At 39.8% G+C, this 22,987-nt stretch overlaps 1 protein-coding gene across 1 annotated transcript in view; it reads right to left on the bottom strand.

Annotated features, from left to right (window-relative positions):
* Window positions 1-3,651: 3,651 nt before the first annotated feature.
* The window catches only part of tusc3 (tumor suppressor candidate 3), a 48,921-nt gene continuing 29,585 nt past the window's right edge, over window positions 3,652-22,987 (bottom strand). Inside the window, exons 7-10 of the mRNA XM_066660019.1 lie at window positions 13,432-13,495; window positions 10,580-10,654; window positions 4,160-4,250; window positions 3,652-3,832 (exon numbers count right to left, since the gene is read on the bottom strand). Of these exons, the coding sequence (XP_066516116.1) occupies window positions 3,817-3,832; window positions 4,160-4,250; window positions 10,580-10,654; window positions 13,432-13,495 (246 nt within the window). The 3' untranslated portion in view covers window positions 3,652-3,816. The remainder of the gene's footprint in view (window positions 3,833-4,159; window positions 4,251-10,579; window positions 10,655-13,431; window positions 13,496-22,987) is intronic.

Here is a 22,987-nt window from a genome sequence, read left to right as displayed (position 1 = left end):
CAGTGAAATAGAGGTCAGCATGTGTGAGTTTGTGTCGTTTGTGTCCCTGAGTGTGTGCGTAACATCATAGATGAATAAATATTTGACAAATTAAAGAGGTTGCCATTAAGGTTTAGTTTTGAATTTTATTTTAAAAGGATAGTGACTTGCAAATTATGTTTCTTTCTTTCTGTCATCCCTGGAGGAGCAGGAGGCAGCAGAGTTGGAGAGGAAGATGACAGGGTGCTGACAGGCATTAGGAGATGATTCCAACTCTTCAAGATGAAGAGCTCAGCGACACAGTTTGATACTCACTGACCATTATTAGAAACAGGCTTTAATACCTATAGTCACTAGCCACTTTATTAGAAACATCTACTTTGTCCATACATTAATGGCGCTTTTCCACTTCAAGGTCCCTACTCAACTTGGTTCTACGCACCTTTTCTCATTTTCCATCAGAACCAGGTTCTTTTTTAATCCCTGCTCTCTCGTGGTTTCAAGCGAGCCAAATAGGGACTAAACCATGATGTATAAACCTTGCACAGCGCTGATTGGCCGGAGAGAGTCGTGACTCTATGACATGCAATGCAGACATCCAGCACAAACTTGCCATCTTTAAAATCTCCATACGAGAGCTGAACTCTGCAACAAGGAAGGAACAAAGTCTAGCAATGTTGCAATGATGATGGAGCTGTGTTTAGTTCCAAAAAACTATAAAACACGAATAAATCGTGATTAGACAAGGCGTTAACATTTCCACTGTCATTGTTGTGGTTTGCAGAGCCCAAACAGAGAGTAGAGTCCAGTAGTGTCAAATGGAATAGGGACCATGCAGTGGAAAAGCACTGTAAGTGGCATCTTCATGAGAGACACAATTTACACATCAACAAACTACAAGAGATACAAGAGTGTTTGTCTATCTATGACCCATTTATAACCCCACACAAACTTGTATAATCTCCATAGCCACATAGTACTGGACACTAGTACTGCACATGTGCCTAAATAAGTGTAAATTCCCACCTGGAACTAAAGCAATCTCTAAAGCAATAGTTCTTCATCAGTTATCTTTGGGATCAGCTGAAAAACCAGAATTAATCATTCAATGCTGTCATGGCTGCCATCAGATCCTCACAGCAATGTTCCAGAATCTGCAGAAGTGTAGACGCATTGACGGCATTAAAAGAGGGACACGCTTCTGATGTGGCTATTTGGTCATCGGGCTCTATTGGAGGGTGTATTTACTGGTGATTGCTGTGCTGCTCTGGCATATGTTCTAAAGTCACTTTATCGAAGCACTCCTCCTTTCATCTGTGCCTTCTTTTCCAGTACAGTGTCTTTAATGGTGGAAGGATGAAGCATGGGGGCGGAGAGGAAAAACAGGGGAGTACAAATTGGATTGCCATTTCTCAAACACACGCAAACACACACACACGCCCTGGTGCTGGAGTGGCAGCTCCTAATGTGCAGCGACAGCTTGGAGAGATTACAGCCAGCTCGTATTCTCTCTAATCTAATGCCGGCCTTTGATTTGATGTCTGACGGCCGCTTTCATATCGTCTTGAAGTGCTAACGCAACACAGAGACGACAAGAGCGACAAAAAACATCCCTGACATCAACAATGTCAACATCAACAACATCAACAACAATGTCGTGCTAATAATGCAGGCTCTGGAGTCATTGTTCCGCACAAGCGATGCTAACTTGTCTACTCTGGAGACAGGATGCGTTCATAAGCTTTCAGATTGACCGCTCGTATTGTCTGTCCCTGATCAGACATTTCCGCCTTTGGTTTTGGACCAAACAGTTCCATCTCAAGTGATCAAATGATTTTGCCTTCATTTTCTGATCACGTGATTCATCCATCCAAACTTGAATGGGCTCTTGTCAAATTTGTTACTCAAAATTCCTGATTCTGTATTCTGTCTCTAACGCAATTCCACCTGCTATACCTGATAGGAACGTTTTCCATATTCTTTATTTTTGCCCAATTTTAACTCTGTTTACTTATTTCCATTTCCCACTCGTTCTTTTGGAATCCCCCATTCACACACAGTACCACCAACCTGGGAGTATAAATAGTACATGATTCTTCCAATTTATGTAAAGCTTCATTACATCCTTTCCAACTTCTGCCAACATGATGCCAGTGAAGCTCAAGACACTTGCAGGAGAATGCTAACTACTCAGATCCATTAGATGACAGCTAATAATTAGCATTGTGCTTGTGATGAGGGGAGGAGGAGTATCATTCTACCCACCCAGTACAGAAAGCATAGACTATAGTTTAAGGAAATTTTGAACAACATTTCTATGCTGTTTTATACTGTATTGCCAAAAGTATTTACTCACCCATCCATAAAATTTAATTCAGGTATTCCAATCATTTCCATGGCTGCAGGTGTATAAAACCAAGCACCTTGGCACCTTCTAAAAACAGCTGTGGAAGGATGGGTCACTATCAGGAGCTTAATGAATTCCAGTGTGGTACCGTGATAGGATGCCACCTGTGCATCTATGTCCAGTTGTGAAATTTCCTTACTACTAAATATCCCACAGTCAAATGTCAGTGGTGTTATAACAAAGTGAAAGCGATTAGGAACAACAGCATCTCAGCCAAAAAGTGGTAGGACTTTTTGGTTAGCGGATGATGAGGCGCACACTATACAGAGGTCGCCAATTTTCAACAGAGTCAATTGCTGCGGATATCCAAACTTCATGTGGCCTTCAGGTTAACTCAAAAACAGTGCATAAAGAGCTGTAGTCCAAGCACAGTGCAAAGCGTTGGATGCAGTGGTGTAAAACACTCCACCTCTGGACTCTAGAGCAGTGGAGATGTGGTCTCTGGAGTGACAAATCACGCTTTCTGTCTGGCTATCTGATGGACAAGTCTGGGTTTGGCAGTTGCAAGGAGAATGGCACCATCCTGACTGCATTGTTCCAAGTGTAAAGTGGTGGAGGAGGAATTATGGTGTGGAATTGGGCTCAGCCCCATAGTTCCAGTGAAAGGAACTTGTAATGCTTCAGCAGACCATAACATTTTGGAAAATTTCATGCTCCCAAATTTGTGGGAACACTTTGGGGATGGCCCCTTCCTGTTCCAACTTGACTGTGCACCAGTGCACAAAGCAATGTCCATAGACATAGATGAGCAAGTTTACTGTGGAAGGACTTGACTTGCCTGCACAGTCCTGACCTCAACCTGATAGAACACCTAGACCGTCTCGTCTGACGTTAGTGTCTGAACTCACAAATGTGCTTTTGGAAGAATGGCCAAAAAGTCCCATAAACACACTTCTAAAACTTGTGGAAAGCCTTCCCAGAAGAGGCGAAGCTGTTATAGCTGCAAAGGGTGGGCTGACATCATATTAAACCTCATGGATTAAGAACAGGATGTCACTCAAGTTCATATTTGTGTAAAGGTAGATATTAGTATAGTAATATCATTATGTAAATACACATCAAATTTGACCAGTGTCCTCTTGTATATTCCAATAGAAGCTGCCATTTGTGGGCTAAAATGTTTTTTTGTATCAGCATGTATAGCAGCAAAATGACTCAGAGGGAAATAAGACCTCACAAAGACAAGAAAACTCACACACACACACACACACACACATTTTTCATTTGTGAATGAACACACTGATGAGGCAATAGATTGGGTCAGGTCTTGTTCAGATTTATTTCACATTAATCAGAGATACAGCAGGGGTTACTGCGTGTTTGTGTGTGTGTGTGTGTGTGTGTGTGTGACTGAGAGAGAGAGAGAGAGAGAGAGAGAGAGATATCAAACATAAAATTCCCAAAATACTGTTCCTGGAATGCTTGTAGCTTCATTTAATCAAGAAACTGTGTGAGAGAGAGAGAGAGAGAGAGAGAGAGAGAGATTTTACATCAATCTACTATGATTGTTGTTAATACTAAGTAGTCTGCTGAGATTCATGATTTTTTTAAAATAGTTGTACCACTATTACACGTAATGATCATATTATATTACAGTCTGTTAGTGTATCATTTTATTAATGCACAAAGATTAGTCGATAAATCTCTATAACCCTTTTAGTACATGTTATAACCATGCAAGTATTAGCAGAAATATAACATGCCTTTAATGTTTCTGTCTATTTTCTCAAAGATGTTCAGGATTGTGGAGTGATAATGTGAGTCTGTGTTTACCTGTAGGGATAGCCATGATACTTAGAGCGGAAGATGGACAGAAGGAAGCTGAAGAAGAAGACCACCAGCCCTAAGCCCACCAGACAGATAACTGCAAAAACAAACACACAGCCAGATGACTTAACACCTGCTTTTTCTTGTACTACACATGCTACAAGAGGTTGCTCGTGAATTTTTCTTTCACACTAGAACAATATCACTGTTATTGCATGCAATTATGAAGGAAAAACATAATAAATAAATATAAATAAATAAATGAAATGTTGTTAAAATCACAATCAGTTTGAATTGAATATAAATGTGGTTGTTTCCAATCATTAAAGAAATATATACCAGTGTTCTTAAAAAGAATATTTCAACTGTTTATTAATGTAATTACATGTAATAGGTGAATAATAAAGTATTTAATATCTAGCAGTTAAAGCAGTTAAGCTTATTAGCCTTTCCTGCACCTTTAGTATTCATCATGAGATGAATCATGATATTAATATATTCAATGATGTAATACAGGTAATAAAGCATTAGTAACACATGGACAATAGTTAGGAAATTATAAAAAAAAAAATCTAATGTCATTGTTTTCAAATAGTTTGCCAGATTTACCTTTGTTTACATTTGTAAAATAGAAAAGTGCATTCGAGCCCAAGACACTGGGCTCTCCTGCAAACCGCCAGTAATCGCCATGCAGGACTGGCTGCCTGCTATTATTGGATTAAAACGTTTGGCGAAAAGTAAGTTTGGGGCAACCTTTGATCCCCACGGTTAATCTGGAGGAGCATGGAGGTGTGCTAATTAGGTGGGAGCTAAACACTGCATAGGGGGAGTGCTGAGTCAGTGGTGTCCTTCTGACATCAGTCTAAACTCTTGAGAACCTGCTCAAAAGACGCATTTAGACTTAATCAAAAGAGAGATGTTTATTACAAAACTCCAAATCTCCAAAGAGAGGCACCATCAGAAGTGATCTCGTGCACCTGGAGGAGTCAAGACTAAACTCAGACGTGCACACCAGGTCCTTAAGACTCAGTGTGGACTCATGCATCATGCACTTGAGATAACTTAATCTCAGAATTAATCTCAGAAACACAAGAATAGAAGTGGATAAGACCTGCTTAATTCGAAGACTCAATGCAGATGCACACTTCAGACACTTGAGATGAGACTTAGATCCTTGAGACTGGACAATGACTCGCAATGCAGAGACATAACACTCACTTTGGACTAGCCCCGCAATGACTCAACTCAGATCCATACTTCAGAAGATTCAGATTCATACCTCGGATTCACAAACCAGAAACACAAGACAATCTAGATAATTAAAACTGGACTGTCACTCGTATCTCAGAGATTTAAAACTTGACTTGGACTAGCGCTGCAAAGACTCAACCCAAACACGCCCCCTCAAGGAACTAGTTCCTTGAGACTGGAAAAATACTTGTGAAAAAATCACACCTCAAGATTCAACTCAAGAGGTGAGATCCTTTAAACTTGACTCGGACTCACACCTCAGACTCTTGACACTCAACACGTACTCAAGCCCCCGAGATTCAAACCTGACCTGTGACTCGTGAACTTGGCCCCCAGAGACAGAGCTTGGACGGGGATCCGCAGGGGGTTTGGGAAAGAGCTGCGGCAGTGGCTGCTGCTCGAAGAGAGCGTGAAGTTAATCAGTTATTCATCAGTGTGTGTTAACCCTCGCTGCGGCAGGGCGCCTCCAATTACAGCCCACCGCCCTCAGCAACAGAGCTCTAAATTAGCCTTTGCAAACACACACACACACACACACACACACCAAAATACACTTCAGCTAATGGAACCACTCCAAGACTCCCACAGTCAAACCAACACCACTGAAGCTCAACATGCTTGGAGGAGAATACTAACCTCTCTTCTGCCTAAAAATTACCCTGTGTTTCAGTTGATATTTTATATTGGCAAGGCTCAAGAAATGTTATCCATTGACTTCTATGCGGTTGCCATGGTGACGAGAGTTCTCCGGCATGGTCATAACAATGCAACAAGTAGTTGGAGCGCTGGACATTGTTCAACTGAAGAAAAAACTATTGAGGGGGACAGGGATGCCCAAAAGAACTGATGGGACCCTTCTAGACGTAAGGCAATACGGCTTGTGTCTGAAGGATGATGAAGGAGGACACTGTGTCTGAAAGACCCACACACCCACAAACTCCATCTTGAATCTGTGAATTGTTGGGATTTGATATAGATATCTATTCATTTTTGTACAGACTTACCATTAACTTTTCCATAGGAAACACTAGCTTAACCCTAACCCTAAGGCTTAACTCTAACTCTGTCCGTAACCTCAATCTTAACCCAGGATTCATTTCAATATCCCACAACATGAGTGTGAAAAGTGCTTTTGGTTCCCACAATGGGATGAATTCCAGGTACACACACACTAACAATCTTTCACTCTTTTCTTACCTCATAATGTATGTAATTCTATGCAAATGTACGCAAATGAAGTCAAGGCTAGTCATGTGATCTCAAGTTATCGCTCCGGAGGCTAATGTGGCTAACAAATACTAGACGCCTATGTATCCTAGTTAGCATCGATTGCTGGTTAAGGGTCTTCATCATCTGGGGAGCATCTTCACCTTTAGACAAGGCTTGAACATTGCTGTGAGGATTTGATTGCAGTCATTGGAACACTTCTGGCATTCAGACATGCCCCAAAGAGGTTGGATGTGCAGCTGCTCCGGAGGGAGAATGAATCAGGAGTTTTGACTGTAACACTGTAAAGATATTCGGCAGGTTGTGCATGAACACATACACATACCCACACACACACACACACATATTGAGGGCCGTTCCAGGTCTTCTATCTCAAACGCACAGTAATTACTACCATTATTTCCTCAGAAAATTACTCTCTCTCTCTCTCTCTCTCTCTCACACACACACACACACACACACACACATACGCTCTCGTGCGTGCTCCCTCGTTCCTAAGACTGGAAGGAAAAAAGGCCACTTTCCCCACACATCGTCTCTGAGGTGAGTTTAAAAAGCCGGCCCCCAAAAATAACCCCTCATTTCCATAATACCCATAATTCAGAGGGTTAGCTCTAGCATGTGAAAGCTGGGGGATGAGAGGAAGAGTGGCTGGGAAACACCTCCATTAACAAAGCAAGAGAATTCAATGTAGAGATGACTGCAGAGCAGTGAATAAATTGAAGAGATATCATACCTACAGGCCCTTTTAAAAATGACAAATAACACGGGCATTAACATACACAGCGTACAACTCACTCCAAACCCTGTGTGATAATTCTGACTGTTGGTCTCCAAAAATGTCTGAATACTTATTATAGTCATGAATACTTACTACAGTCACTGTCTTAATAATTACTACAGTCACTGTCTTAATACTTACTACAGTCACTGTCCTAATACTCATTACAGTCACTGTCTTAATACTTACTATAGTCACTCTCTTAATACTTACTAAAGTTACCGTCCTAATACTCATTACAGTCACTGTCTTAATACTTACTACAGTCACTGTCCTCATACTCATTACAGTCACTGTCTTAATACTTACTACAGTCACTGTCCTCATACTCATTACAGTCACTGCCCTAATACTCATTACAGTCACTGTCTTAATACTTTCTACAGTCACTCTCTTAATACTTACTAAAGTCACTGTCCTAATACTCATTACAGTCAATGTCTTAATACTTACTACAGTCACTGTCTTAATACTTACTACAGTCACTGTCCTCATACTCATTACAGTCACTCTCTTAATACTTACTACAGTCACTGTCTTAATACTTACTACAGTCACTGTCCTAATACTCATTACAGTCACTGTCTTAATACTTACTACTGTCACTGTCTTAATACTTACTACCGTCACTGTCTTAATACTTACTACAGTCACTGTCTTAATACTTACTACAGTCACTGTCCTAATACTCATTACAGTCACTGTCGTAATACTTACTAAAGTCACTGTCTTAATGCTTACTAAAGTGACTGTCTTAATACTTACTGCAGTCACTGTCCTAATACTCATTACAGTCACTGTCGTAATACTTACTAAAGTCACCGTCTTAATACTTACTAAAGTGACTGTCTTAATACTTACTACAGTCACGGTCCCAATACTCATTACAGTCACTGTCGTAATACTTACTAAAGTCACCGTCCTAATACTCATTACAGTCACTGTCTTAATACTTACTACAGTCACTGTCCTAATACTCATTACAGTCACTGTCGTAATACTTACTAAAGTCACTGTCTTAATACTTACTAAAGTCACCGTCCTAATACTCATTACAGTCACTGTCTTAATACTTACTACAGTCACTGTCCTCATACTCATTACAGTCACTGTCTTAATACTTTCTACAGTCACTGTCCTCATACTCATTAAAGTCACTGTTGTAATACTTACAGTCACTGTCTTAATACTTACTACAGTCACTGTCCTAATACTCATTACAGTCACTGTCGTAATACTTACTAAAGTCACTGTCTTAATGCTTACTAAAGTGACTGTCTTAATACTTACTGCAGTCACTGTCCTAATACTCATTACAGTCACTGTCATAATACTTACTAAAGTTACCGTCTTAATACTTACTAAAGTGACTGTCTTAATACTTACTACAGTCACAGTCCCAATACTCATTACAGTCACTGTCGTAATACTTACTACAGTCACTGTCCTAATACTCATTACAGTCACTGTCGTAATACTTACTAAAGTCACCGTCCTAATACTCATTACAGTCACTGTCTTAATACTTACTACAGTCACTGTCCTCATACTCATTACAGTCAATGTCTTAATACTTACTACAGTCACTGTCTTAATACTTACTACAGTCACTGTCCTCATACTCATTACAGTCACTGTCTTAATACTTACTACAGTCACTGCCCTAATACTCATTACAGACACTGTCTTAATACTTACTACTGTCACTGTCTTAATACTTACTACAGTCACTCTCTTAATACTTACTAAAGTCACTGTCCTAATACTCATTACAGTCAATGTCTTAATACTTACTACAGTCACTCTCTTAATACTTACTACAGTCACTGTCTTAATACTTACTACAGTCACTGTCCTAATACTCATTACAGTCACTGTCTTAATACTTACTACTGTCACTGTCTTAATACTTACTACCGTCACTGTCGTAATACTTACTAAAGTCACTGTCTTAATACTTACTACAGACACTGTCTTAATACTTACTACAGTCATTGTCCTAATACTCATTACAGTCACTGTCGTAATACTTACTAAAGTCACTGTCTTAATACTTACTACAGTCACTGTCCTAATACTCATTACAGTCACTGTTGTAATACTTACAGTCACTGTCTTAATACTTACTACAGTCACTGTCCTAATACTCATTACAGTCACTGTCGTAATACTTACTAAAGTCACTGTCTTAATGCTTACTAAAGTGACTGTCTTAATACTTACTGCAGTCACTGTCCTAATACTCATTACAGTCACTGTCGTAATACTTACTAAAGTCACCGTCTTAATACTTACTAAAGTGACTGTCTTAATACTTACTACAGTCACAGTCCCAATACTCATTACAGTCACTGTCGTAATACTTACTACAGTCACTGTCCTAATACTCATTACAGTCACTGTCGTAATACTTACTAAAGTCACTGTCTTAATACCTACTAAAGTCACTGTCTTAATACATACTACAGTCACTGTCTTAATACTCATTACAGTCACTGTCTTAATACTTACTACCGTCACTGTCTTAATGCTTACTACAGTCACTGTCCTAATACTCATTACAGTCACTGTCTTAATACTTACTACCGTCACTGTCTTAATACTTACTACAGTCACTGTCTTAATACTTACTACAGTCACTGTCTTAATACTTACTACAGTCACTGTCCTAATACTCATTACAGTCACTGTCTTAATACTTACTACCGTCACTGTCTTAATACTTACTACAGTCACTGTCTTAATACTTACTACAGTCACTGTCCTAATACTCATTACAGTCACTGTCTTAATACTTACTAAAGTCACTGTCTTAATACATACTACAGTCACTGTCCTAATACTCATTACAGTCACTGTCTTAATACTTACTAAAGTCACTGTCTTAATACTTACTACAGTCACTGTTGTAATACTTACTAAAGTCACTGTCTTAATACTCATTACAGTCACTGTCCTAATACTTATGATCGTCACAGGGGTATTACAGCATCTGGGGGTCTGAAAAAAAACTGTATTTTTGGATTACAGCAACAAGCCAGACTTAACAATAACACTGTTGTTACATTATAAGTGCAATAAGCAGTTATAAACCATAGATTTCAGCACAATGGAGATAATAAAATACAAAGAAAGAGAGAAAGCGAGAGAGAGAAAGATTAACTCACTCCTTCTCTTCCCCACGTCTCCTTTGGAGGTGGCGGCCTCATTCAGCAGCACCATCCCCATTGTGATCGCAGCATCTTCACTACTGTCAAGAAAACACTGACCAGGCCATAGAGATGTATTTTCTTTTATCTTACAGTTTCTCTCTCTTTATTCTCTATCTATCTGCCTTCTTGAAGTCTTCCACATCTCTCTTTCTTTCTTTCTCTCTCTCTCTCTCTCTCTGCAGTAGCTCTGAGTGCCTGCTGCTTTGCTATGGGCTACAGTAAACAATCTCCCTTAATTAAACTGCGCACACACACACACACACACAGCACCTGGTAGCAGTTCTGCAGTCCCTTTGTATGTGTTTGTGTGGGCAGTGGGTTGTGTGAGTTTGTAGGGGAGAGAGTGAAAGTGTGTGTGTGTGTGCGTGTGTAGGGAAGAAAGAGTGAGAGAGTGTGTGTGTGAGAGTTGATCTAATGACAGACTCTTAATCCTTCTAGTATTAAAGCATCAGCCCCTCCCACCCCAGACATGTTCAATCAAACAAAGCATGTTTGATGTAGTCTGCCATACAGTGAAGCCGTGGGGCTGAAGTTGTAATGGCTGTATTCGGACAGGAGACTTTAATCCGAATTATTTCTGGAATGTGAACTGGAGAAAGACATTTGAAAGCTGTTTTTTCCCCCATTCTGATTCAAGTTAGAATCCTTCTTAGCAGCTTCAGCATAACTGCTTGCTTTGGGCACAAAGTTGCCACATGACATCACAAGTTTAGGGAACAGCCCACTTGATAAAAACGTGCCTGTGTTTGGTTAAAGCCTAGCATACCTAAATAAATACAAAGTGGCCAAAAGTTTGGGCACATCTGCTCGTATAATATGTCCAAAATATGTTATTTGCTTTCTGAAATCACAGATTAATCCACTTTGTTTCTGTATATGGACAGTGGACTTGGACTAAAGGATTGGCCAGAAGTACTTGAATGGCAGCAAGGTAAATTGTTGGTTCTCGGCTTGCATGAAATATCTTTAAGCAAACAAACAATAAACAACTATTAATTAGAGCAATGGCCCTCACTGTTCTGGACAAGGTGGAAAAACATGATATTATTAAGATCTATATTTACAAACCGGATTCCAAAAGAGTTGGGACACTAAACAAATTGTGAATAAAAACTGAATGCATTGATGTGGAGGTGCCAACATCTAATATTTTATTCAGAATAGAACACAAATCACAGATCAAAAGTTTAAACTGAGAGAATGTATCATTTTAAGGGAAAAATCTGTTGTTTCAAAATTTCATGGCGTCAACAAATCCCAAAAAAGTTGGGACAAGGCCATTTTTTACCACTGTGTGGCATCCCCCCTTCTTCTTACAACACTCAACAGACGTCTGGGGACAGAGGAGACCAGTTTCTCAAGTTTAGAAATAGGAATGCTCTCCCATTCATGTCTAATACAGGGCTCTAACTGTTCAATCGTCTTGGGCCTTCTTTGTCGCACCTTCCTCTTTATGACGCACCAAATGTTCTCTACAGGTGAAAGAACTGGACTGCAGGCTGGCCATTTCAGTACCCGGATCCTTCTCCTACGTAGCCATGATGCTGTGATTGCTGCAGAATGTGGTCTGGCATTATCTTGTTGACAAAATGCAGGATCTTCCCATAGTTCTCTGCATTAATGGTGCCTTTCCAGACATGCAAGCTGCCCATGCCACAAGCACTCATGCAACCCCATACCATCAGTGATGCAGGCTTCTGAACGGAGCGTTGATAATAACTTGGGTTATCCTTGTCCTCTCTGGTCCGGATGACATGGCGTCCCAGTGTTCCATAAAGAACTTCAAATCGTGACTCATCTGACCACAGAACAGTCTTCCATTTTGCCACACTCCATTCTAAAAGACCCCTGGCCCAGTGCAAACTTCTGAGCTTCTGGAGCTTGCTTAGAAATGGCTTCCCCTTTGCACTGCAGAGTTTCAGCTGGCAACGGCGGACGGCACGGTGGATTGTGTTCACTGACAATGCTTTCTGGAAGTATTCCTGAGCCCATTCTGTTATTTCCTTGAGAGTGGCATTTCTGTTTGAGGTGCAGTGATGTTTAAGGGCCCGGAGATCACGAGCATCCAGTAGAGTTTTATGGCCTTGACCCTTTCGCACAGCAATTGTTCCAGATTCTCTGAATCTTTTGATGATGTTATGCACGGTTGATGACGATAACTTAAAAGTCTTTGCTATTTTACGCTGGGTAACACCATTCTGGTATTGCTGGACAACGATGGTGGAATTGGTGAACCTCTTACCATCTTGGCTTCAGAGAGACACTGACACTCCGAGAAGCTCTTTTTATACCCAATCATGTTGTCAATTGACCTAATTAGTGTTAATTGGTCTTCCAGCTGTTTGTTATATGCTCAATTTTATTTTTCAAGCCACTTATTGCTACTTGTCCCAACTTTTTGGGGATTTGTTGACAATTTTGAATCAACATATTTTTCCTTTAAAATGTTACATTTACTCACATTAAACTTTTGATCTGTCATCTATGTTCTATTACGAATAAAATATTGACATTTGCCATTTCCACATCATTGCATTCAGTTTTTATTCAAAACTTTTTTTTATTGTCCCAACTTCTTTGGAATCCGGTTTGTAATAACACTATACATCATTACCATGGAGGATGTTAAATCCAGGGGGACGGGATGATTAGCCACAAAATGAGCCTGTAAATGTTTGGAGAGTCCACTAGATAGAGTCCAATCTCTTCTGCAGACTCTGCGAGTGTGTGTTGGGCTGGGGCCACTAATATTACCATTATGAATAGGTGTCCAAATACTTTTTCCCATTTTGTGTATTAAAGGATACTCAGCAGGAGGATGATGTGAGACTCCGCCACAAATTGAGCCTGACTGCTTCCATGGATATAACTCTGCAGAGAGAGAGAACAAGGGAGAAAGAGATGGGGTGGTTAAAACAGATAATACACAGTTATTACAACGTTAATATACAGTTAAATGTGGCTATATCATTGAGTTATTTTGAAGTTATTTATTTTAGGGTTTTATGAATTTACTGTGGAATGTGGTGTTATAATTACTTTAATATTATATTAAGTAGTTATTTAAGTTTTTACAGTTATTATATACTTGCTGAAGTTTTGTAGGGAAATTAAAGTTGTTATACAGGTAATATCTCAGTTAATAAATTATATATTTTTTAGAATATTTAATCCAGAGTTATTAGAATGTTGTTTTACCGTTGTTATTATATGTTATTACAGATTTATTAATTTATGGTATTATTGTGGCAGTTTAAAATTTTACGTAGGCATTGTGTTCTAATTATATAGTTATTACATGTCTTTGAGATTATTAATAAGGTATTATTGAGTTTATTAAACAGTTAATTCATATTGTAGTTATTAATGAATCATGATTGTCCTTATTGAGTGTAATTACATGGTTAAAGCATAATGATATAATGACTTCTGCGCTAGCACTGTGAAATAATGCAGTCATAATAAAATACAATACGTTTGTGTTTCTATGGCAACACTTTTTACAGGTTAACCTTGGTCTATCTATCTATCTACAAACACTACTCATGGTCAAGAACCACAGGGAAATAAAAACACACACAGACACAAAAAAGGTGAAACGCTTGAGTAAGTCAAAGCCATATCACTGACAAATGTGTCTGTGTTTATCTGTTCCCTTCTGAACAATACTCATCACAAATAAACCTGAGGTTTCATTTTCACAGTGAAAACAATAGACAACTCTAAGTCCCTTCTCCACAGCATCACAAGGACTTCCCCTAGAATAAATTCGGGGACTGGACGCTGGATCTTCACCAACACTCCAAAACAACTCAGACAAATATTTACATCCTAATTAAGGCGGGTGTGAGCAAAATTCCTGGGGATGCTCCAATCTGGCAAGCGCACTTTGTTTCACAGACTCGTTGGAGATCAATGAACACAGTAGAATAGCCAAGGGAAACACCAGTAGATTCCTCCAAACTAGAACATGTCTAGAACCCTTGGGGTCTGACTGAAAAGTTGGTATTTACAAACAGGGAATGAATCACAGTCCATTCGTCCAATCAAGTAAGGAGATCATGACCCTGTTGGGGGACCTCAAAATGATCTCAGGGGCTCACAAGTGTGGTTCTATAAAAACTGTACCCATGCAAACCGATGTGTGTCCCGGAGCAGTGGAGGACAGATTCCAGTAACACAGAAGGTTTTATGTGGATCAATCTGGAATGGTTGTACTTTGACCTGGACCCATGTGTGGTGTTGCTCTGTATGTCCAGGGGTGTTTTTCTGTCTTAGCCCCATAAATGCCACTGTGAGGTGGTCAGTTACTGACCACTGCACTGAACTACACTCACACAACATTTATCACCCCATATGGTGGATCAAGTGTATTGAGGAGAAACTGGTTCATTCAAGGACTAGGACAAGTAATAGTTGTGTAGATACATAGCAAGTACAATGTATTACCTTTTTAGTGTTAGTGGGTCCTTTACAGCCACTATAGCTGTTATTACAATAAATACAACAATGTGATTGCTTGCAATGTATAAATTGATACAGTAATACAGCTTCCATACTTACATATGTACCCACTTGAATTTGTACACTGTAGGTTATGTGTAACTACAGCTATATACCAGAACAATTACAACATTTACCACAATATCAGTGGTAGTTACGTAATTATTAATGTGTAATTTTATTATTATATATATCTGATGCATCATGCCAAATATTGTCAGTAAAATGGTGCATTCCCCCCTTGAATGATAAAAAACATTTTAAACTCTTTTAAAAAATTATACATAAACATAAAGAATCCACTCCATGGAGCATAAATAGTTTATTAAATATAAAGTCAAATGTAAAAACAATAACAAAGGATCACATTAAAATAACATGGTGTGCAGTAGTGACCATGGTCCAGTGTGTCGTAACTTCCCAACAATCAAAATGATTATTATTATTATTATTATTACTACTTTAAAGAACAAAGTTTGAAAATGCAGTGGTGGTCCAGCTGAAGTGATACATTCGCTTGCTATTTGCCTCATGATTTATTCGGCTCAGTGAGTAAACGAATAAAAATGTCAGTAGAGGAGAATGAAGCTATTTATTTATTTATTAATTCACTTATTTATTCATTTATTTGAAGTGTGCTTAAACAAAAAAACACCCCGAGCGAACAAAGTGCAGCGCTAGCGCTAACCGTGACATGAATAGATGACGAGGAGAAAAAAAATTATATATATATATATATATATATATATATATATATATATATATATATATATATATATATATATATATATATACACACACACACACACACACACACACACACACACCAAGGGGCTAATTGCAGCTTGTGCAATTGGAGAAGGGCTAAGGGGCTTTTCTACGCATCACACACTCCCTATTTTTCACACAAATGCACATATACACACAACCACAAATATACATAAGGAAATCTATGCATTACTATGCATTATTTAAAGACAATATGTTAAAGCTGTTGCATCGTCTTTATAGAAACGCTGTGGATCAGCTACACATGAGCCTAAGATATCCAAGTTCAATGCTAATGGTCAGTTATAGGAGTGTACAGCAAAGCTCCTGTCTCTGTTTTAGCCAAAGAAATATATGTGCGTGTGTGTGTGGGCGCACTCTTCATAAATAATTCCACAACAAGTGAAAAGGCCCATGAACTCGTTAGCGGTGCGAGGGAAGAGGAGGTAATTAAGAACAGAGCATGGAGCAGAAATAAATGACAAATTCAAAGAAGTGAACCTAAAATAACAACAGCCGGCAGACACACACACACAGTCACACACACACACACACACACACACACACACACACACACACACACACACAGATATGCATTGGCGGGTTTCCAAGATACCACTCCTTTAGGAATTTGTCAATAATTATTATTGAACATAAATATCAGACAGCAATGAGAGTATTAATAAAGATGTTAACATAATTACAACTAACCAGCAGCAAACAACTTGTTGTCCATAACTATTTCATCTACATAGCAACCACTAGAGACAGCATAGTGAACACAGAGCAACACCAAATTGAACACCATATCATTCCTAACCTTGAACCACAAACACCTAAGCAACCGTATATGGACACGCCAGCAACATGATAGCTTTACCATAGCAACCACAGGAGATATACCATAGCAACACTCAACCTCTAGAATGGAGTACTGATCTTTTAACAACCATTTCAGGGTTTCCCACACTTTGTAACCACCCACACGCATGCTCCCGTTGGGAATCAAAGCTCAAGAAATGAACCGAGTCATCATTCAGTGTTATAAAAATCCACTGATATTTGGTGAATAATGTGCTGTGTGGTGTTTGGACACTTTGAGGAACTTACACTATGGGTTGAGTGTACAGTTGACTCACTGAGTGAATCAGTTCATGAATCAAGTGCAAATTCAAATCAAAGATTCGAAACATTGTTTACAAGCATGGGCTGCACATGCTCTGACCTCTTGTACCCATAGCAGGGAAACTCAGACGGCATACAGCTCTCCTTAAACACTGGATTATACTTCAGAACGCATGTTTGTGACTGAAAACTGAGGAATGATGCATTAAACGAGTCAGAGAAAGTACTTTGGAACTTTGAAGGATCTCTTATTATTGAGTGTTTTCTACATTGATTAATCACGGATCACTGGACGTAGCTGAAAGCCATGCGCAAACACATCATAAGCCTTGATAAGAAACTGAACAAAGTGCACAAAACTAATTGTAGGGGTGGACAGCATTGTCAAGGCGGCCACCCTAACTGTAAAGCACTGCGGGAAAAACCCTGCATTTAACAAAGGTCGAGCATTCCACAGATTACAGCTCAATAACCACAGATGATCAATATTCTAGTAATACTCAGGCCTAACACACACACACACAAATCATTTGCAGGGGTTCTGCAGTGTGCGTGTGTGGGGTCCATTAATGAATATTCAGGTCATATTCTCTGAACTCATTACTAAAACACACACACACACACACACACATACACACACACACACAATGCCTCTCTGAAGACTGACTCATAATCCACTTACACGAACCACATACAGACACACACACACGAACACACACAGTACTTAAAGACTATTGAAAGGTTCAGTTAATTTAAATGACACATGACTCGGGTGAACCCCACTAGGGTGTGTTATGGTTCATCAATGACCTTCAAATAAATCTGATTTTCTGGGGGGGTTCTGATAAAATGGCCAGTGAAGTGGGGTGGGGGATGTTTCTGAAAATGTGCCCAGTGAGTAACAGTAGAATGCGATGGTGGTGGTGGGGGGGTGTTTCTGATAAAGTGGCCAGTGAGTAACAGTAGAACAAGGGGTGGGTGGAGGGTGTTTCTGATAAAGCAGCAAGAGCGTGGGAGTAGAAGGTAGTGTTTCTGATAAATTGGCCAGGGAGTGTATTAGAGTAATATAATGATCCCATTACTCTTGCAGAAATGGATCCGAGGCTTATCATTATTCCGAATCCTCAGCATCTGAGCCGTTTTCCATGATAAATTTCAACGATAAGCGACTTAATCAAATTCTGCACGCAGACGGCTTCAGCAATAAACAACATCAGTTATCAGCATGCAATCTGTGTGTGTGTTTGTGTGTGTGTGCATGGGGTGGGGGGTGTGTTACGGTTGGGTAACCTGTTTTAATGCGCTATTTTAATTAGCGGAAGAACACAAAGGGACACAGTGCATGAGTAAAGGCACGTAAACATGCGGAACACATTAGTGTCAGGGAGGAAGGAGGACTCTCACACTTCAGGAGAACCTCCATTTACCCTGAAGAACAACACAACGTCTTCTATCCATCCCATAAGGCACAGAGGAAACTAGAAACTGAGGAACTACCCTCACACAATGCGATACTGTATAGAATTTCACAGCAACAACCTAGCAACCACCACAGATACCACAGCAACTACCAGACATCCACCACAGATACAACAGCAACTACAGAGCCACCGCCAGAGGTAACACAGCATTTTCTCAGCCACCACCAGAGATACCACAGCTACTTCTGAGCCACCACCAGAAATACTGCAGCAACTACCTAACAACCACCAGAGATACCACAGCAAAAACCAAGCAACCACCAAAGATACCACAACAAAAACTGGGCAACAACTGAGATAGCAACTAGCCAGCAACAACAGAAATACCACAGCAACTTCCAAGCAACAGCTGAGATGCAGCAACAACTGGGCAACCACAGCGACTACCCAGCAACCACTACAGATACCACAGCAATTACTTAGCAACAACCAGAGATACCACATCAACTAACAAGCAACCATCGGAGACACCACAGCAACAATAGATACCACAGCAGTTACCAAGCAACCACCACAGATACTACAGCAACTGCCACCACCAGAGATAAGACAGTATTTTCTGAGCCACCTCCAGAGCTACTTCTGAGCCACCACCAGAGATACAGCAGCAACTACCTAGCAACCTACAAGGATACCATATTAATCCCCTAGCAACCAACAAGGATTCCTTATCAATTCCAAAGTAACGAGCAGAGATACCGCAGCTGTCCTCTAACCCTTGACACTCCCTTCTCTCTCTCTCTCTCTCTCTCTCTCTCTCTCTCTCGATAGTGAATAACAGGAATGCATCAGACTCTACCAATGTCCATTATTTACATTTTTCTAAGTTCTCAGATTCAACCTGGAGCAAAAATTCCAGCCCTGAGAAGAAAGAAATAAAAAAAGGTTTGCACCCCCCCCCCCACACACACACACACCTCTCTCCTGTATCAAACATTAATGGTTCTCCTCTTGCAACCTTTTACACGTGAATTTGTTCAGTGTTTCCTCCACTAAAAGGTCAGCACTCAGAGTCCGTGATGGAGATAAATGAAAAGTCAACAAAGCAGAGAAAAAGAGAGAGAGAGAGAGAGAGAGAGAGAGAGAGAACGGACAGACACATGGAAAATCAAACACACACACTCCTGTTGTAGGAGAGCAAGGACACTTGCAGACTTGTTGTTTACATGTTTGTTTGTTTGTTTATCCCTGAGTATAAACAAACTACTGCTCTTTGTAAGAGTTTGTTTACCACAAGGACAAACTTCCTACTTGTTCACAGTCTACCAGCTGTTACAAGTGGCCCGGAAGTAGAACCTGCTTTAAACAGGACCACTCTATGTGGTGGACCCACTATATGGTGTATAAACTAGGTCATTCAGAAACTAAACTGCTACATTTGACCCACATTTGATTTCAGATCATGCTCCTAAACTGACCCGCATGCACAGAGAATGATGCTTCAGGCTCTGATCAGATGGAAATGTCTGTTTATTTCATACAAACGTGTTCAAGTTTGAAAACACGGAATGAAAGAGGACTGTTATTGTTCTTCAGCACTTATCTTATCTTTTCCGCACTACCCTTTTCTATGGAATCAGATTTGTGCCAAAAAAATCACACACAAAAAAAAGTTATCTCAATCACAAAACTTTGCAAACAAAATGTCCAGCTCTGGTGTTTGTGCTCCATGACTTTTGCGTGTGAGCTCTGAGTTCTACGCGTGCTCTCTCAGTTTTGTGCGCGTGTGCTTCGAGTTCTGCTCGTGCTCCGAGTTCTGTCCGTGAGCTCTCGCAGTTGTGTGTGCCTGATCCCTGAGATTTGCGAGCAGTTTTGGCACATACCTCTTGTGTGGATGGGTTTTCTCAGGGGTGCCTTCCCATTGGCTAATGAATTTTTAAATGACTTAATATTTTGGACTGTGCATGCGTACTCCACATTGCAGCTCAGCAGCAGAGACACGGTGGGGATTTTACATAAACACAAATACTATCTGTGATTTACTGTTTTAAAACGCTGAAATACCTGCAAAGTCCGGCAATATCAATGTAGATATAGGTAGTTCAGTCTAAAAAAAAAAAAAAGCAAAAAAAATGTTACTGTGAAAACAAACCTGTTTGTCTCTAGACTGAGATCTGAGGTAAATGCACAGTGATGTCTGTGTTTACTAAGGATGAAACTTAAATTAATTAGCATTTATTTCTGTTTATTTGTAAAATATTTTTATATGAGTGCTTGAGCTCCTGTTCAGGATCCAGTGTACTAACGTATTGAACCTATTCCACAACGGCTCTTAACTTAACTTTTGTGATTTCAAACTGGATTTTATGAGTTTTCAGCTTTTCAATTCATGTTTTTTATTACTCCAATGAAGAGGATATTTGAAGGAGTGAAATGAATTTGAAATTGTGTGATATGGCTATGGGCAGGGCTTTGGTACTCTCGGGAAGAGCTCACAGCATGCACCGCGGGCCCACCTTGTTCACTATTTATTTTCAGTGTTATGTGGTGTGATGGTAGGAGTTACAAATATGATGCTTTTAGGTATTTTATTGGTGTTTGGGCCAATTTTCAGAGAGTTTCAATAAAGCGTGTTAAAGGCACCTGTGATGCTGGATAATTCTTCCTAGCACCGGTCACAATAACTATATTTTATAAAGTAATGTCAAAACTTCTTTTAACTTAATTACCTACGTTGGCTGGAATAACTGAAACACTTAATCTTAAGACATATTAATGATTCATCTCTCTACTTTCAACATATGTAGTTTAGTTGAAAGCAGTATAAAGTCGAATCAACTCGCAGAAAAATTCAAAAACCGTCTTAAAGTCATGAGTTGAAATCAAGAGTCATTCTAACTGGATTTAACTTAAAATTTTAAGGCAGCTTTTGAACTTACGTTTTTGAGTTGAAGCTGGTGAAGTTTTTACAATGTACATGGAAAGAAAAAACAAAATATCTCCATCTGGTATGCTGGACTTTCACTCTCTCTCTTCTTACAACTGAGGAAGGGCATCTGAAGGATTTTAGACCATGGAGAGACTCCAGACTTTAAGAAGCATGAACTGTGAAGATATTGCTCTACTCCTGTTCCATTTTTGCTGTTTTGCTGTCACTTAAAGTGGAAATATCTCCAAACTGAAAGGAGCGTGCGTGAAAGTAAAGAGACTGAAAGTGCTGCAAACTCAAGTTACAACAACTCGAGTTACAAATGAGCTTCTGTGGTAATTTAAACAGTGAATGAAAAATTAGACAAGTTCAACTTCAGCCACGTACAAGCAACACGTCTTTTGTTTTCCTCAAACACACTGTTCTTCCTTAAAAGATGCAGAGCTTTTGAACATGACCAAATCAGAGAGAACAGCATTTCTCCCACAATCATAGTAGATGTTCCCTTTAAAAACTTTAAAAAATATTAGAACAAGAACTGCTGTTTCTTTTGCGCTAAGTGCAGAAATAACACGTCTTGCAAACACTAGCTCTCTAAAGAGCATTTTTCTAATTCTATTGGTAGTGGTACAGATAATGATATAAGCTACACTGGGACTGCCCAAGTACCCCCCACCACATTACACAGTGCCCCCCACACCCAACTGCCACTGGAGCGAGCATGCTAAATGCCCACATCTGCTACATCAGCCAAAAGGGAAATAGTGTGGCATCTCCAGTGATAAAAACTTGGAATAGAAAATGCATGTTAACCCAGAACGAGTCCGCCATTCCCAGGTGGTTGCTAGGGCATTTCAGGTAGTTGCTATGGATGCTGTTGTCATGCTCAGGGAAATTAGGTAACACTTCTTCCACAATATCTTTGTTCTGAGTGGGATTATTGTCCTTTATTGCAGCAACCCAGAAGAGCCCGTTTATTTATTTATTTTTTTTTAAAGGTGAACAGGAAGAAAACTAAAAGCTTGTTGATCTTGTCCTGATAGAATACAACCTGATTTTTTTTTTTTTTTTTTTGCTGTGTGTTTACTGCAGTGACAATTTAACACACACACACACAGATACACAAGAGAGCACAGACACATGGAGATATAGCCTCAGAGAAAAAAATACACAAACACACTCATGTATGTATAGTGACAGCAGAGCACAACATGGGAAGAGCCCTGCAGCCTTCAACAACAGCAACAACACTGTCACACTCCCTTTTTCTCACACACACGCACACACACACACACACACTTTGTGCGAGGATAAACAGTGTACTGTATGAAGGAAAGAAAGTTTTTCTTCTAGTGTCCATTCCTCACTGGACACTCACTTTCCTTGAAGAAACCTGGTGTCACAGCTCAGGGCTCTGGGGTAGTCAGTACATAATCCAGGTTCTGTGTTTGTTTCTTCTTTGTGTCCTTTTCCTTTCTCGCTTTGCTCTTTCTTTTCTTCAGCTTCACATCCTTGCAGACTCACAGTGCTGAGCTGAGCTGGACACACAGCTGTGGATGTGGTCAGATCTAAAGTGAGGGTGGACTTACATATCTTCCTCTCCCTGAGAAAATGGAC

This window comes from Hoplias malabaricus, chromosome 2 (assembly GCF_029633855.1).
Source record: "Hoplias malabaricus isolate fHopMal1 chromosome 2, fHopMal1.hap1, whole genome shotgun sequence".
NCBI classification, from domain to species: Eukaryota; Metazoa; Chordata; class Actinopteri; order Characiformes; family Erythrinidae; genus Hoplias; species Hoplias malabaricus.
The sequence above is the reverse complement of the archived record's forward strand: the minus strand, read 5'-3'. Positions and strand labels throughout refer to the sequence as shown.